This window comes from Erithacus rubecula (genome assembly GCF_903797595.1).
Source record: "Erithacus rubecula genome assembly, chromosome: 6".
Taxonomy (NCBI): domain Eukaryota; kingdom Metazoa; phylum Chordata; class Aves; order Passeriformes; family Muscicapidae; genus Erithacus; species Erithacus rubecula.
This window is the reverse complement of record NC_136688.1, coordinates 46582363-46597260: the sequence shown is the minus strand read 5'-3', so window position 1 is coordinate 46597260 and position 14898 is coordinate 46582363. Positions and strand designations below refer to the sequence as shown.

General features: G+C 43.8%; 1 protein-coding gene across 2 annotated transcripts in view; it reads left to right on the top strand.

Moving 5' to 3' along the window:
- Positions 1 to 2754: 2754 nt before the first annotated feature.
- CLMN (calmin) overlaps positions 2755 to 14898 on the top strand; it is a 67841-nt gene continuing 55697 nt past the window's right edge. Inside the window, exon 1 of one of the 2 annotated variants that reach the window (XM_079308729.1) lies at positions 2755 to 2983. In XM_079308729.1, coding sequence (XP_079164855.1) covers positions 2902 to 2983 — 82 coding nt within the window. In that variant the 5' untranslated portion in view covers positions 2755 to 2901. The remainder of the gene's footprint in view (positions 2984 to 14898) is intronic. The other variant, XM_079308730.1, reaches the window with a different exon arrangement.

Here is a 14898-nt window from a genome sequence, read left to right as displayed (position 1 = left end):
CAGACGTGGCAGACAGGCTGAACCCTAGGCTGAAGTCCTGCCTGGCTCGCTGGCAAGAGAAGGGCAGGCTGCTGTGCTGATGGTTTTGCCTCCACTGGCACAGGAAGAAAAGGCAGCCCCAGCCTGTGCTGCTGCTGGACCACAGCAGCCTCTGCTGTTGTGCCTTCAGAGCACAGGGCAGCAGAGAGCAGGTGTTTTCCCAGGTAAGAATGGTTTAATGCCTTTCTCCTCCAAGCGGAAGTTGTAACTTCCCTGTACCCACAGTGTTAATCATTTACACCCTAAACCCAGGCTGACTCTGAGACCCAGACTGTGCAGGTCAAGTGCAGCTACCTGCAGTGCAGGCCTGGAGGTGTCAGTGACGAGGGCTGTGCCCTCAACCACCATGAGAGAGGAGCTGGGCAGCTCTTGCATGAGGATAAGGAGGGTGAAGGCAGTAATTAGCACTAGGGAAATCTGCAAGAACAGTGAATCACAGCTGTAACATCACAGGTCAGCCGGGGCTGGCAGCAGGAGTGTGGCCAGCAGGACCAGGGCAGTGACTGCCCTCCTGTGCTTGGTACTGCTGCAGCTGCACCTTGAATCCCTTCCAGTTTGGGGGCCCTCATTGCAAGGAAGACATTGAGGTGATTGTGGAGCTGGAGCACATTCAGACAAGGGCAAAGAAGGTGGTGATAGGTCTGAAGCACAAGTCTTGTGAGGAGCTGCTGAGAGAGCTGAGAGAGTTAGCCTAGGGAAAAGGATCAGGAAGGATCTTACTGCTCTCTTCAACCACCTGAAAGGAGACTGTAGTCAGGTGGGGGTTGTTCTCTTCTCACAAGTAACAGGAGACAGGGCAAGAGGAGACAGTCCCAAGTTGTGCCAGGAGCCATTTAGATTAGATATCAGGAAAATTTTTTACTGAAAGAGTTGTCAAGCATTGGAAAAGGCTGCCCAGGGAAGTGGTGGAATCTCCATCCCTGGAGGTATTTAATAGATCTGTAGATGTGCCACTTAGGGACATGTCTTAGTGGTGGCCCTGACAGTTTGATGGCTGAGCTTGATAATATTGAAGGTGTTTTCTATCCTAAACAACTCCAAATCTGTGAGCCTGTGATTCTGCAGCTGAAGGTTGCAGGTTGGTTTGCTTCTCCTCATTCATTTGCCTGCCTGTCATACTGCATCCCTTTGTCCAGCTGGTGGGCTGCCCATAGCAAATGGCCACTCAGAGGTCTCACAAGCAGGCCAGTGCAGAATGGAAAAGGCTATTTAGGGAGCTCATGACACCCCAGCTCCTGGAGGATGTTCACACACAATGGGACAAAGCCTCAGCTGTTCCCCTCCAGTACTGAGACTAGTCCTGCTCTTAGCTGCAGCGTGGATTAGGGATCTCCAGCCACCTCTTGCAGACAGCATTTCAACTGATGCTGTGACTTCATTGACCTGTTCTTCACACAGCCACGCTCGCTCAGTTGCCACCTCCACCTCTAAATGTGGTTCTGATACATTCAGTCCATTTGGATAATGAAAAAAAACCAGGTCCCCCCAGTGTAAAATGAAGGCAAAGCCAGACATTGTGATTTCTGCAAATCTATCTGAGTTCAGACATTTTTTTTCTTTTCCACAGGCTGTTTTTTCCTGCTCCTTACGTTCAGATTTACAAACTCTTTGTCATGGCATTCATGCGTCCTTACACCTGTGCAAAACTTTCCAGTCTTGATTTGTAAACAGCTGAAGACTGCCTCAGACTCTTGGAGACTGCATTTTGGGATAGCTGACTGCTGCATGTTATAGTGGTGACGAATCCTTATTAGATGCTTAAGGGATGACTTTGCCTTCTTGCCATCTCCATCTGATTTTGAGTTGTAAAGGCAAAATCACCGGAGCAGGCTGTGGGAAGAGCGCTGCATTCCTGAGCTGGGTGAAACAACTGGTTGTGTGGAGTGTTTGCTTGGGATCACATAAACACTTCAGACTTGAAAGAGCCACAATTTCTAGATCTCAGTTTGTTTATATTTAACTTTGTAGATTTTGCTTACATGTTTTGCTAGTCTAACACTTGATGCTATACTGGTCTGACTGGATCATGTCAAAATTTGCTGTTTACCGGCATGAAGGTACAAATAGTGGTATATTGCAATGAAACGCCTCACATGCAAATGAAATGCTCACGCTGTTCATCAGGTTTGTAGAGAACAATCTCAGCGACACCCAAGAGCCTTGGTAACAATTACTGTCCAAGCTGGATGAAAAACGGTGTACGTGAACACAGTCAATGTGAGAATTGACCGCAAAAGAAATTTGCGAGCCTGAACAGACTACCAAGAGCAAGCTAAATCAGTATGCAATTGTCAGTGTTTTTAATGCATAGTGGCACTGATTTCATCCCCATGAGCTCTGCCGCTCATACTTTTGTTCTCCCCTTGCCGCCGCGGGTGCATGACATTTGTTCTAGGGACAGGTGTGCCCAGGTACGGCAGGAGGGCGCGGGCACTCGCTGCTCCCGAGGGGGCGGCCGAGGGCAGGACGGGGCGGCGGGAGCGAGAGCGGGCCCGGATAGCCCGGCCGAGGGCAGGACGGGGCGGCGGGAGCGGGCCCGGATAGCCCGGCCGAGGGCAGGACGGGGCGGCGGGAGCGGGCCCGGATAGCCCAGCCGAGGACAGGACAGGGCAGCGGGCACGGCCAGACCCCTGCCCGCTCCGCCCCGGCCAGCGCCCCGCCGCCCGGCCAGAGGGAGGAGGGCGGGAGGGAAGGAGGCGGTGAGAGGAGCGGAGCGAGGGAGGGGCGCGGGGCGGGGCGCAGCCGGCGCGGAGAGGGGCCGCCCCCGCCCGCTCCGCTCCGCGGCCGCCGTCGGTGCCGGTGAAGGCGGCGGTGGCGGTGCCGCCGGCTCCCGCCGCCCCCCGGTCCCGGCCCCGCGTCCCTATGGCCGGGCAGGAGTGGGACTGGTTCCAGCGCGAGGAGCTCATCGGGCACATCAGCGACATCCGAGTGCAGAACCTCCAAGGTAAACCAACACCCCCGCAGAAAGCCCTCCCTCCGCCCCCGCGCCGCCCGCTCCCCTGCCCGCCCGCTCCCCTGTCCCTGCTGCTCCCTGCCGCTCCTTCCCCGCCCGGCCCGGCCGCCTGCGCGGGCTCCCGCAGCTCCGCGGAGCGGGGGCGGCTGCGGGGCTGGAGGAGGAGGAGGGGGTCGGTGGGGCCAAAGTTTCCCCCGAGCGCGGCGCCTGCCCGTCCGGCCGCGGAGAGCCCCGGGGCAGGGCCGGGGCGGGGGCTCCGCGGCGCTGGGGATGCTGCGAGGGTGGCACTGTCGGGTCCCCCCGGGCGGTGCTGCCACCCACGGCCTCCCCCGAGGACCGTCGGGGCGGGGATTGCGGCTCCGGCCGGGCTCCGGGAGGTGTGGGTGGCCGGGAGGTGGCGGGGCTCGCCCTGCCCTGGGGTCCCGGGGGGCCGGGGCAGAGCCCGCCCGCCGCTCCCCAGCCCGCACCTGGGGTCAGGGCACGGCTCCGGTCCGCACCGCCCGATTCGAGGAGGAGCCGGTGACTACCGGAGCACTCGTTTTAATGTACCTCTAATAGGCTACTGTTGAATAATCATGGACAGGGATTTTGGATAAATCATCTGCGAGATGCTCTCTTGTTCTGCCACAGGCTGTGCAGGCGGAAGGGATGCAAATACCTGGCTCTGAATGTAGATCGGTATCAACGGGGTACTAGTAGCTCCTCCAAAGTTATGTTTGCCCCTCACCAGGTAACTCCTCGTCATTGGAAAGGATAACAAGATCCGATGGAAGAGGAAAAGCCAGCAGTGGTTTATGGGAGAACAACTTGTTTAATGTAGCATACTGATCTTAATAGCTCACATAATACTGCGATATATCTTCATGTTCCATAAAAATAATAGACTCGAATCAGAGGTCATTATCTCTTCCTGTCTGCATAATTATATTAAGGCACTGTCTACTGGCAGAGCAGTGCAATTGCTGGAAATTAGTTTCGGTTTGGATTGATTATGGAAGATATATAATTTATCAGAAAAGAGACTCAAAATAGCCGTTCTTTCAGCTCTGGTGAATTAATGTGGTTAGCTGCTGATGGGGCCACTCCACATCATTTTGACCTCTGAAATTCAGATTTTGGGTACAGTTAGGGCTGTTGATTCCAGGTTGTATTGCCCTTGGGTTTTGACTGACTCTCATTACATTATAGTTGTATGTTTCTGGCTTCTGTCTCAGTCCCTTTTGATTCTGTGTTGACTGTTGGCTGGCCTGCCTCTGATCTCTGTTGCTCAAAACTATAGTCATTAAACCAAGTTTAATCCTTAATTCATGGACATTTTTTGAGAAGGAATACAAAATAATCTGTTCTTAGAAAGAGGAATATGTTTTTGGCTTTGCCTCTCAGTCATTTGTGAGAGAATGGTTAATTTCCCTTTCTGGAACTTAAAATGCACGTGCACAGATGCACACAGCCTTATCTAAAATTCCTGTAGTTGTGTAGGAGAATTCCATCCTACAGAGCAAATTCCTTTGAATGACATTATGTTCATAAAAAAAAACTCTTGTTCTCTTCTTATCATCCAAGAGAAATTTTGAAACACATATTATCACCTTGCTTGCACTACTAAATAGGTTTTTAAGAAGTTTCATGCCTCACCTGAGCTCTTATAGGGCAGAAAAAACATTTGTTCTGAGGTGCTGTTCCAAAGCAAGTGATAATAGCTGTCACAAAAGATATGATTTGTAACACATAATTCTCACATTATCTTCTAGAGATGAAAAACATTTTACAGATGGTGAGTCTGATACTTGTAAGAGTGTGATTTTTGTTGCTTGGGAGCTTGGTGGCAGAGCATGGTGCTTCTCTTCAGAACAGTTTCTTGTAAAATGGCAGCATATGTTCTATGCTCATATGTAGTAATTAAACTTGCTTCTGCTTTATAATGCAAAATTCATTCTCTCCTCTCAAAACAGTGCAATCTGAATCATTGCTGGTATCATTGTCTGTCAGCTGGAGAATCAATAACAGCTTTGATGTGCTAGAAAGTCAAGAGTTTAGAATGAAAAACAGGATGAGGACAACACAGCATTTCCATCCAGACTGTCAGAGCCCCACAGGGCCCTGCTGCCCAGAGCCACATGAAGGACCCAGTGCAGGGAAGGTCCCTGTCTCCAGCTCCTGCAGTGCCCTCTTGCAACACCAGCTGTGTTCAGAGTATGAAGAGTTCAGAGTATGCCATATTCCAGAATGTTCCTGTTCAGTGGAGCATTTTCCCATGTGTGGAGATGCCTCCTGGTCTCTGGGGAACCCATCATGTTAATATAGACCCAAGAAGGAGTAAGAAGAGGATGGGAGGCCACAGCTAAATATTTGCAGATATGAACAACACATGCAAACATGTCTGCATGAAGAGGTGGAGACTTCTGGGCTGATGCACAGAGCCAGAGAAATGTGAGGTGTGCAAGGCAGATAGAGGCCAGGCAGTACAGCCAGACTGTGTCCAAGCCATCCTGCCAGCTTGGAAGAGCCCAAGTGCTGATGGCTGTGAGAAAGGGTCCCAAGCAGCCCAGCTGGTATTAAGGATTCTTCAGGAATCATACAGACATCTGCTGTAGTAGTTTCCCATACCCCTTCTGCCTCCGTTTTTAAAAGTGAAAATTGTTTATTTTTCTTGAAAATTTCTTAATTGTGTCTTAGCTAAGTTATAGAGCATTGCTGACATAGAATTCTATTTGAAGACAGCATATGTTGTTTCAGTCTGTTGCATCTTCCCTCCTAGTTTGGTTGTTCCACATCCAGGAAGAATCCAAGATGCCAGTTAATGGGAAGATGCTTTTGCAGTGGTATGATCCCACAAAATTGAGTTGTTGTAGTTTCATGTGCTGGCTGCAGAAGTAGCAGGAACTATATGTTCTGTCATGTAACTAATGGTGAGATATGGCTTCTGTGGGTTTTTCAGCTTTTTCATAGGGAGACTGAAACTGACAACAAGGGGTGAAATTTACTAAATGGGCTGGACTTGGGGTGGAAAAAAAGAATTATTTTTAAAATGGAATTGCATCTCGATACTTAGGCATTTAATGATGGGCTTCTATTTTCCTTTTCCATCAAGAGATTTTCTGTTTTATTTTTTAAAGGGAGGAAGTGACATTTCAAAACTGTGTCAGCTAAGTGATGCTAAAAGCCAGGCACAATTCTTCCATTCTCAACAGAGATGATTTCAGAGAGCAGAAGCAGAAGTGACAATCTAATGGAGAAGAGGAGAGAGGAATATAAAGAAGGAATAAACACTAGGTGTGGTGATGCACAAACCAAGTTCCTCCCTCCTGGTCTGTTTGGTTTCTAAATGCATTTAATAAACTGATACCCTCTTGCTCTTTGTTCTGTTTATATATTCTCCATAGTGAATTTCTCCACATACTGAGAGAGAAAAATGGAAAGCCTGCACAGAATGTAGAAGTGCATCATCAAGGAAGGGAATTCTCAATAATTAATTTCCTGCCAGGAGATTTTTTTTTGCTTCTTTCTCTCTTTCATTACAACACCATTGGGAACATTTTGTTACAATATAAGAATATTTAAAAATCTTTCCTACTGGAAGCTTGATTTAGGATCATCAAAAATATACTTCCTTATGTGGTGGATTGCACTTGCTGGAAAGAAGCAACATCTTCATCCTCTTTTAGATGATATGTTGGTTGTGTGCTTTGCAATAGTCTAAATGTGTGTTGAATAGTACATATCCCTTATATTCCTTGGAATGAAATATGTAGAGGGGAATAATTGTGCAGTCAGATGTATTGTTCATCTCTGGCAAACAAATGCTGCTACCACAACTTAAAAATAATTATGGTTTGAGTGTTCATTTTGTATATTTCTGATAGAGTAGATGGGCTGGGATGGTAGAACTCTACCATTCTGCTATCAGAGGACAGGTCAAGGTCCTGCTGCTTGTTATTTCACTACTCACTCAGAATTTGATTCAGATGTCACAGAAACCTGTACATGTTTATTCCTTGTTTTCTGTAGATTTAAATACTTTCTTGAGTTTTATTCTTGCTCTGCTGAGGGGTGCATGGCCTTCAAAAGTATTTGGAGGGTTACACAGGAGTTTATTGTAGCATTGACAGAAATAATGGAGAAAAAGAAGGGTGACAGACTGGAAGAAATAATCTTAATCATATCAACCCTGTTGGTTCCCCATCCTTGCCATAGTTTATATTTCTGGGTGGATTACTTAGTCATAAAGTCCTAGCACTCTTTGATTTTGCTTAACTTCTGTTTGGATCCTTGAGATCTAGACTTTATAAGGTTTGGACAGCAGTAAATATAGTTGTCACTAAATGAATCTCAGCATCTTATGAGGTAAAAGATTCTGAAGCCTCTGTCTCAAGAAGTAATACAGATGCTTAACTCACTGAAGTTAACTCTGGCAGTGGCAGTAGCTATACATCATTACTTTGTGGGGACTTAAGCATCACTGATGGATGACCAAAGGCAGGTGCTATAATCAGTCTTGAAAATGTTTCTCTCTACTTTTTATTTATGTATGTGGCCTATTTTTAATGACTTTTGCACTTAACTACAGAGGGTAATAATTTTCCTTTAATTACAAGATACAGCAGCATCCAGCTTGTTTGCTATAGTTTGACATGCTTCTCAAATACATGGAAATTTCACAAGTAGAAGAAAACCTTTTTAATATATCCATTAATTCTGACAAAAGTAAGGTGCTGTAACTGTTCATTACTTTAACTCTTCTATAACTTGTCACTATACTCAGCAGGATTTCATTCTGCCTGTAGGCATGTTCATTTAGTGGAGTTCTGTGTAGATTCAGGTGACATTTGGAAAGATTAAATTGTGTGGAGAACCTTAGGCAAAGCACTGTACAGCTACAAAGTATTCTGTATAAAAGTGATGTTAAACAGCCTGAGAATTATAAATGTGAACCCCAAAATACTCAGATCCAGGTATAAGAAGCCCAAGTTCATGCTGGAAACCCAAGTGTCCTAGTGGGCATGGTCATCATAGGGACAGTCTCTTACCTGGCAATATTTGTCAGCAATGGAAGAAAGACTTACCTGCTCCAGATGTGGGAGACCCTGGCTGAAGTAAAGGAACAGTAAGAGGTGACACCAAGTGCAGATTGCTTGTTTCAGCATGCAGTTTTAACAAGGGTAATGCCTAATTTCTCTAACAAATTAAAAGCCTGCGCTCTGTCCAATTGAATGGATGAAATGACACCAAATTCAAATCATGCCCAGTAGCTCCACAGTCACTTGAACTCACTTGTGTACTGACACTTTTCCTTAAGAGAAACTCTGGCAACTGCATGGACCTGACTGGAGGCATGGGGTTGATGTCACCAATGTCACCTTCTCTGTTTTTCTGGGTGAGCTGTACTTCAGCCTCAGCTTTAGGAGAGCTGGTGAGACCTCAGATCATACCACTTGCCTGAAGTCATAGTTTAAAGATGACAGTCTTCAAAATACTGCATTAAAACTAGTGATGATTTAAAAATACAATGGACTTTGCACAGTTCTGCTTGTTTTTTGTTTTGCCCACTTGACTTGGCCAGAAAGTCAAACAATTTTCTTTTTCCTAAGGACAATTTCAAGGTTATGTCACTTGGCCTCTAAGTATGTGTAGCATTTAGTTTGAAAATATTATAAAGAGATTACTTGATTTCCTTTTCCACCTTTAAAGACAGACTTCTGTTGGGCTAGAAGAAGCAGCCTTGGGCATTTTGGCTTGTCAGTGTCTGTTTGGACATTATTTGTTTATGTCTTCAGTTGTTGAACTTTACTGTTGTTTCAGAATGATTCTTAAGGGCATATGTCTAAAGAGAAGGAGCCAAATATCCGTCTTGTCATGTAGAATTCAAAATGATCTCAAAAATGTATTTAGGAGTAGAAATTAGCAGATAAGCAGTGAGATGTGTGTCAGTGCTGGGGTGGTGAAGGGCATCACAGCACCTTATAAGAAATAAGAGTATTTTTCTACGTGTCTCTCTACCTGTTATTCTATTTTTATATCTCCCCAACAGGGACTGTAGGTGGAGGGTTGCAGGATGAATTTTACTTCATCATAATTGCTGCATATTTCTGTGCAAAGAGCTGAGGTGTACTTTAGCTGTAGTTTGAGGCTGTATAGCCATGAACAAAAGTTTAAATCAACATCTTCTAGGGTTGGTTGTAATAGCAACAGCCTGGATATCTACAGAGTTAATGCCAATGTACCTGTAAGCTTTAAGCAGAGGATTTCTTTATAAAACCAGAAATCCCACTGAATCTGAATAGATGTTATCAAAAACACTTAAAAGATAAGTCTAATCCTGTGCCCATTACTTAATTTGATTTGTGATTCAAGACATATTTGTTATAATAATGTAATACTTTGAGGGATTCTATTAATTTTCCACTAATTAATTTAAGATATTAATTAAAACATATTTTATGCCATAGTATCTTGGAAGTTACTCCTAATGTTGGTCAATGTAATTCAGACCTAGTATATTTGTAAAGAATGAGTTATTTTTTTTATACTTTAAATATTGGCATCTCTTACTGTTAGCAGTCAGAAGTGAGACCTTTCTAGACTTTCTAGCAAATCTAGTGTTGATATGCTTCATATTGCCTCATTATTCAGTTTTTCCTCTTTTTGTAGTGTAATTGGTAGTATAATTCCAGTTGTTTACAAAATATACGTTCATTAAATAGGTTGTCATAGGGTTAATTTTAAAAACAAATGTCTGTATTCCAGTCCTTCTCATATTTAGTGCATTCATCCTTTTGGATCTTCATTTTCTCACAGTTAAGACTGTGGATGAGTCTATTCTGTAGTGTCCAATGGCAGAGTACCATTCTGTAGTGTATGTAGTGCCCATTACCAGGAAACATGTCTGTTCAGATGCTCCATATGCCTGAGTTCCCCTTGAGCCCTGCTGAGGTCAGAGATGCTTTACCCATACCTATGGAATGGCTCAGATACATTTTTACTCTTCTGGCCTGTTTTTCCTAAATTTTCTTCAAGAGATGCACATAAGAGTGCACTAAACCCCCTGACTATTGGGAGTTATGTGTTATTCATACGTGAGAGTCACATCACAGCCTGAAGTGTCCATTTCACAGGACTCCAGCTGAAGCTCTGAACTGCAGCCAAAGCAGAGGGAGCAGTTACATGCACAGGCTGTCTTTCTGTTGTGCACTAATGGCCAGATAGAAGTACTTTGCCATTTTGAGTCCTTTTGAAGAACCCCCTAGTGTATGTCAAAAGGCACTTGGTGTATGCAGTCAGGTTAGTTCACAACTGAGGGCTGATTATGCTTCTCTTGGCTCAGTGAGAAATGGGAAGGGCAAGAGAGACCTGGCTCTGTGACAAATGCAAGCAATGCCAATGAAGATAACTTAAAATCTGATCTTTCATATGACTGCATCTGGACACATGATTAAAGTTTTCTGGCTCTTATTGATGTTCACGATAAACATGAACTGCAGTTGTAATTTAATAAAGATACAGCATTTATAAATAACATAGTATGAAATGTCCACTTCAGACTTACTGTCTTAAATACAAGGAATGAAACATAAATCTCCCTGGGCTGTTTGCCCAGGGAGAGGAACAAGGCAAACAGAAGCAGGCCCGTGGGGAAGAATGTGGTGCTCAGAAACCTAGATAGTGCAGGGAGGACTGTGGCCAGCATTTGCATGTCAACTTGGTGAAACATAAAAATCCTGCCCAAATGAGATGATGATCCTATTGACTCTCCCTTTTTGATAATGTACTCCATAGGCCTGTTTCTGGTACAAAACCTGAGTGATTCCAAGAGAAACTGTTGAGTATCTGGATAACATTTGGTCTCTCCTTGTTCTCAGGTTTCAGGCTGTGTAGGGGACTTCCTGGCCTGATGATTAATGCCACTGAACAGCATTTAGTTCCTGCTGCTCTAATTTTTTTTCTGTTTTCTGGGTTGTTTGTTTGGGTTTGTTTGTTTTGTTGTTGGTTTGGTTTTGTTTGTTTGGGTTTTTTTAAGATCTCTCTGGATACAGGACAAGGGGTGGTTTGAAGTTTTGGACTCTTCCTGAGTTTGCTGTTTCTTCTCATTACAAAAAAAAAAAAAGTTGTTAAGGTACCTAATGTTGGTTAAAAGAACTTGTGCTCAGTCTTCTTGCAGGAGTTGTTTGGTTATTGACATTGGAAAGAAGATAGAGTATGAATTTTTACTGGTTAAACTGCATTGTGAAGGTAGACAGTTTTTTTGACATATTCAGCGTTGACCTTTGAAAAACATTATGTGTTTCCTTATCCTCATCAGAAGGATTAAAGAAGATAGGAGATCTTCATTCAACAGCTTTGTGTATGAAGAGAGGAAACACCATGTTCTGGTTGCTAGCACAGCTAAGGGATGCTGTAAAATCCTTTGTCCAAGCTGCAGCTGACAGTATCAGTCATCATGAGTTTATTTTAATTTAAGAATCTGAAGGTTGCACCAGTATGACTCCTGTGGAGTCAGGAAGTGGTTGATGGGTTGACCCTGGGGATGGGAGCCCATTTCTGCAGGAGAGGGACAGGGCCTCCTGTCCACACCCAGGCATGGCTGAAAGGGGCCGTTCTCAGGTGCTGAGAGATCCCAGCGGAGCTGAGGAGCTCTGGGAAGCTGATACCCATCTGTCTCAAAACTGTTTGGAAACTAATTAATACAGCAAGTTATACTGAGATTCTGTTTTAACTAGTCAGATCTTAGTACTTTTAAAGAGACCCTTGACTTAGTTCTAACACCCTTTAGTTTTGGGAAAGGTCAAAGCATGATTTCCTTGTCCATCTCACAGATGGCTCTAAAGCAATTTTTTCTCATGCAGGATCTCAGTTTTTTTCATGCATCGTGAGTCCTTTGCCTTTTTGCTGAGACTGGTTATGAAAGGCAGTTGCAGAAGCAGTCTGGGTGCCCACAGCAAGCACTGATGAGACCCCCTTGCTGCGTGACTCCAGCCAGTAAACAGCTTTGTCATTTAGGCACTTAATTATGAACTAAATGTTCACTTGACCTCTTATATTCTCATTTCACTAATGAACCAAAGCTTAGGAAGAGTGAGTGACTTAAGAGCTGCAACAGTTTGGGCTCTTTGAGCCAAAGTTTCCACTCATTTAATTTATCATACTAATGATCAGTTTTGGAGCCTAAACGTAGGAGCTGCATGGAAAATACAGCGTAATGTGCTAATGTGATGGCCACGTGACAGAAAGATTGGTGGGGGTTATCCACTTCTTCTTGGCTTTCTGGTCCTGCTACACATGTGTGTTCTTGCATGCAGCATCCTTACAGAAGAATGAAGGGGCTGTTTTGGATGTGGAAGTAGCATTTAAGAATTCTGGTTTTACACAGGGTCTAAACTTGACTTCTGGTACTCAGATAATATTGATGCCCATAGGCTTTCTTTCTTACTGCTTTGTGTTTGTCTTGACTAAAACTGAAAGGTGCTCCTACTACGTTCTAGCAGGGATTTATTTCTATTTTTTTGGTGTTTGAGAGTCTCGTGGTTTTAATGTATTTCACAAGATGACACCCTTAAGTTAGGCTGGAGAATAAAAGACACATGAAAGCCAAAGGATTTATTTCAAAGTTATCTAGGCAATCTAATGACATGCTTTTCCCTGTATGAACATGGAAAATTTTGGTGGAGCAGGTCTTGAATCTTGGTATTCTCTTTTCAAGGTACCATTGGAACTACCTGACCAAATTCCTTTCTTCACATCTTTTCTCCTTCACTATGTTACAGCAAAAGCTAAAAATGTCCCCCAACAATTCCTGTGAACTCTAACACATACATACTGTCTTGTCCATAGTAAACCTTTACCAGCTGATAATTACCATGAAGCTACAGATCCATCTTTCACCCCAGCACGTGGTGTTCTCATGTTTGGTGGCAGGTGGTTCCCCTCTGGGTTTGCATGTGCTTGTTGGTGTTCTGTGCAGTGCACACCAATTGGTGTGAATGTTAACTGCAATCAGATTTCAGTTTGGCTTGACTTCGGGTTTTTTAAATGCAAGAAGAAGAAAATGTTTATAGAATTAAATAAACCTGCTTTGTTCTACTTTCTCCCCATTTGTGAAGATGTCTTTTTTGATGTCTCATGTTGATCATCTTTATGAGCTACTAGTTATCATTTCCAGGTGGAAACTCTTTTTTTCCTTCAAGGGCTTTGGAGTTACCTCAATTAAGATCCAAATTAGCTGTGCTCCCTCTGGCTCTTTGTACTATGCTTTCAGTTCCCTGAGTTTGTTAGAAGTTTGTTTGTTTTGTTTTGAGTATGTGTTTCTAGAAAGAAGATAAAGTGAAGCTGGGGAAGGAAGAAAACTTCCTGCTAGATGGAAGACGGTAATTAATGATGAACATCTCCAGGAACTGTATTTTTTTTCTTTGAGAAATGTATGCTAATAAAAGCTTTCTGCTTGCATGCATAAATGAATTGAATTAAATTTTATCCCAGCATGAACTTTCTGTCAATTCATGATCTTCAGTTTAGTTTTAAGAATCATCCAAATGTTGTTTTAACAGAGAGCAGTACTATATCCATTTTCCTGAAACTCTGTCTGCCTTGTTCACAGGTCTGAAAGAGCTCGGTGGGGTAGAGAGAAAGACCAAGGAAGAGTTGCCAAGAGCATGGATGAGGCGTATTTATCTTGTGTGAATGTAGGAATGTCAACGGATGTGTGTCTGCCCTAGGTAATCATAGGAATATGTTCTGCAAGAGAAAGAAATCAGAGAGTTAATAAAAACCAGATTAGAAATAAGACAGCAATCAGATTCTGTGTTTTCTTATTGCAAAGGTCATGGAGGAATGAGGCAATTAATTGCTTAACCTTTAAATGTGGTTTATAATGGAAGCTCTGCGATATCTGGGACCGTAAGCAGCCTTGATTTGAGGCAAGTTGAAGCTGGTGTCTTGTAGAGTTACAGCTTAATATATAAGCCATTCTGACCTGCTCCTGAAGATTCCTTTCCTCCTTTTTCTTCATTCCCAGTTTCTCAAGCTCTTCAGTGTTTGGTCATCTTCATCTAGGCTTGCTTTCATTGCATGTGCAGAGGAAAGCATTGCTGTTTAGTCTCGTTCAGAGAGATGAGTTATTAATACTAAGAGGAATGAATAAATGACAGGTGCTTTTCTGGGCATTTCCCCCCCACCTTCTCAGTCTTTCTTCCCACCAGAGCATGGGAAGTGCTGAGCCTGGTAAGTCCTGAAATAGCCCCGAGTCTCCCCTGGCAGGTTCTTCCCACTGCACACGGGCAGTGGCTCGCGATCAGCATGTGCGTAGGAGCTGATCCATCACTTAAGGCTTCTTTGGGAACCCCAAAGAACAATAATATCCTGTTGACTCGGATTTTGCTATTTATATCCATCAGCTGAGCAGCCACCTCCTCTGTCTGCTCCTTAGTTACCAGTCTGTAAATCTGTCTTTGGACCACATTGTCTACTGCATGGTTGACAACATGATTTTGAATTTCAAGATGAATTTGCTTGAGACACTTAGAAGGGTAAATACATCAATGATGAAAGGCGTCAGCTTTTTTTGTTTTGTTAACCTGCTAACTTTTTGGACATCAGACAAAGAGACTGGCAGGAAGCTAACCTAAAAAACAAGGGCTTTCATTGGGAAACAGTACAATAGCAAGAGGAAAACAATCAGATCCCTTATAGGTATGTTTGTGAAGAAGTGCTGACATACACCTGTCAGATTAAAGACTGAATCCTGCCACCCACATATTCTCCTGGTAGTTTATTTATTTCTTTTTTTTTCATCCTTTTTTTTTTTTTTTTCTTAGCAGATTTTCAGTCTTCTTAAGTAAAAAAGGTGTCAGTTTCTTCCAGAAAAACCCTTCCCTGGCTTTGAAACATAAGGAAAAACTGTCAAATTTAGCCTGGTA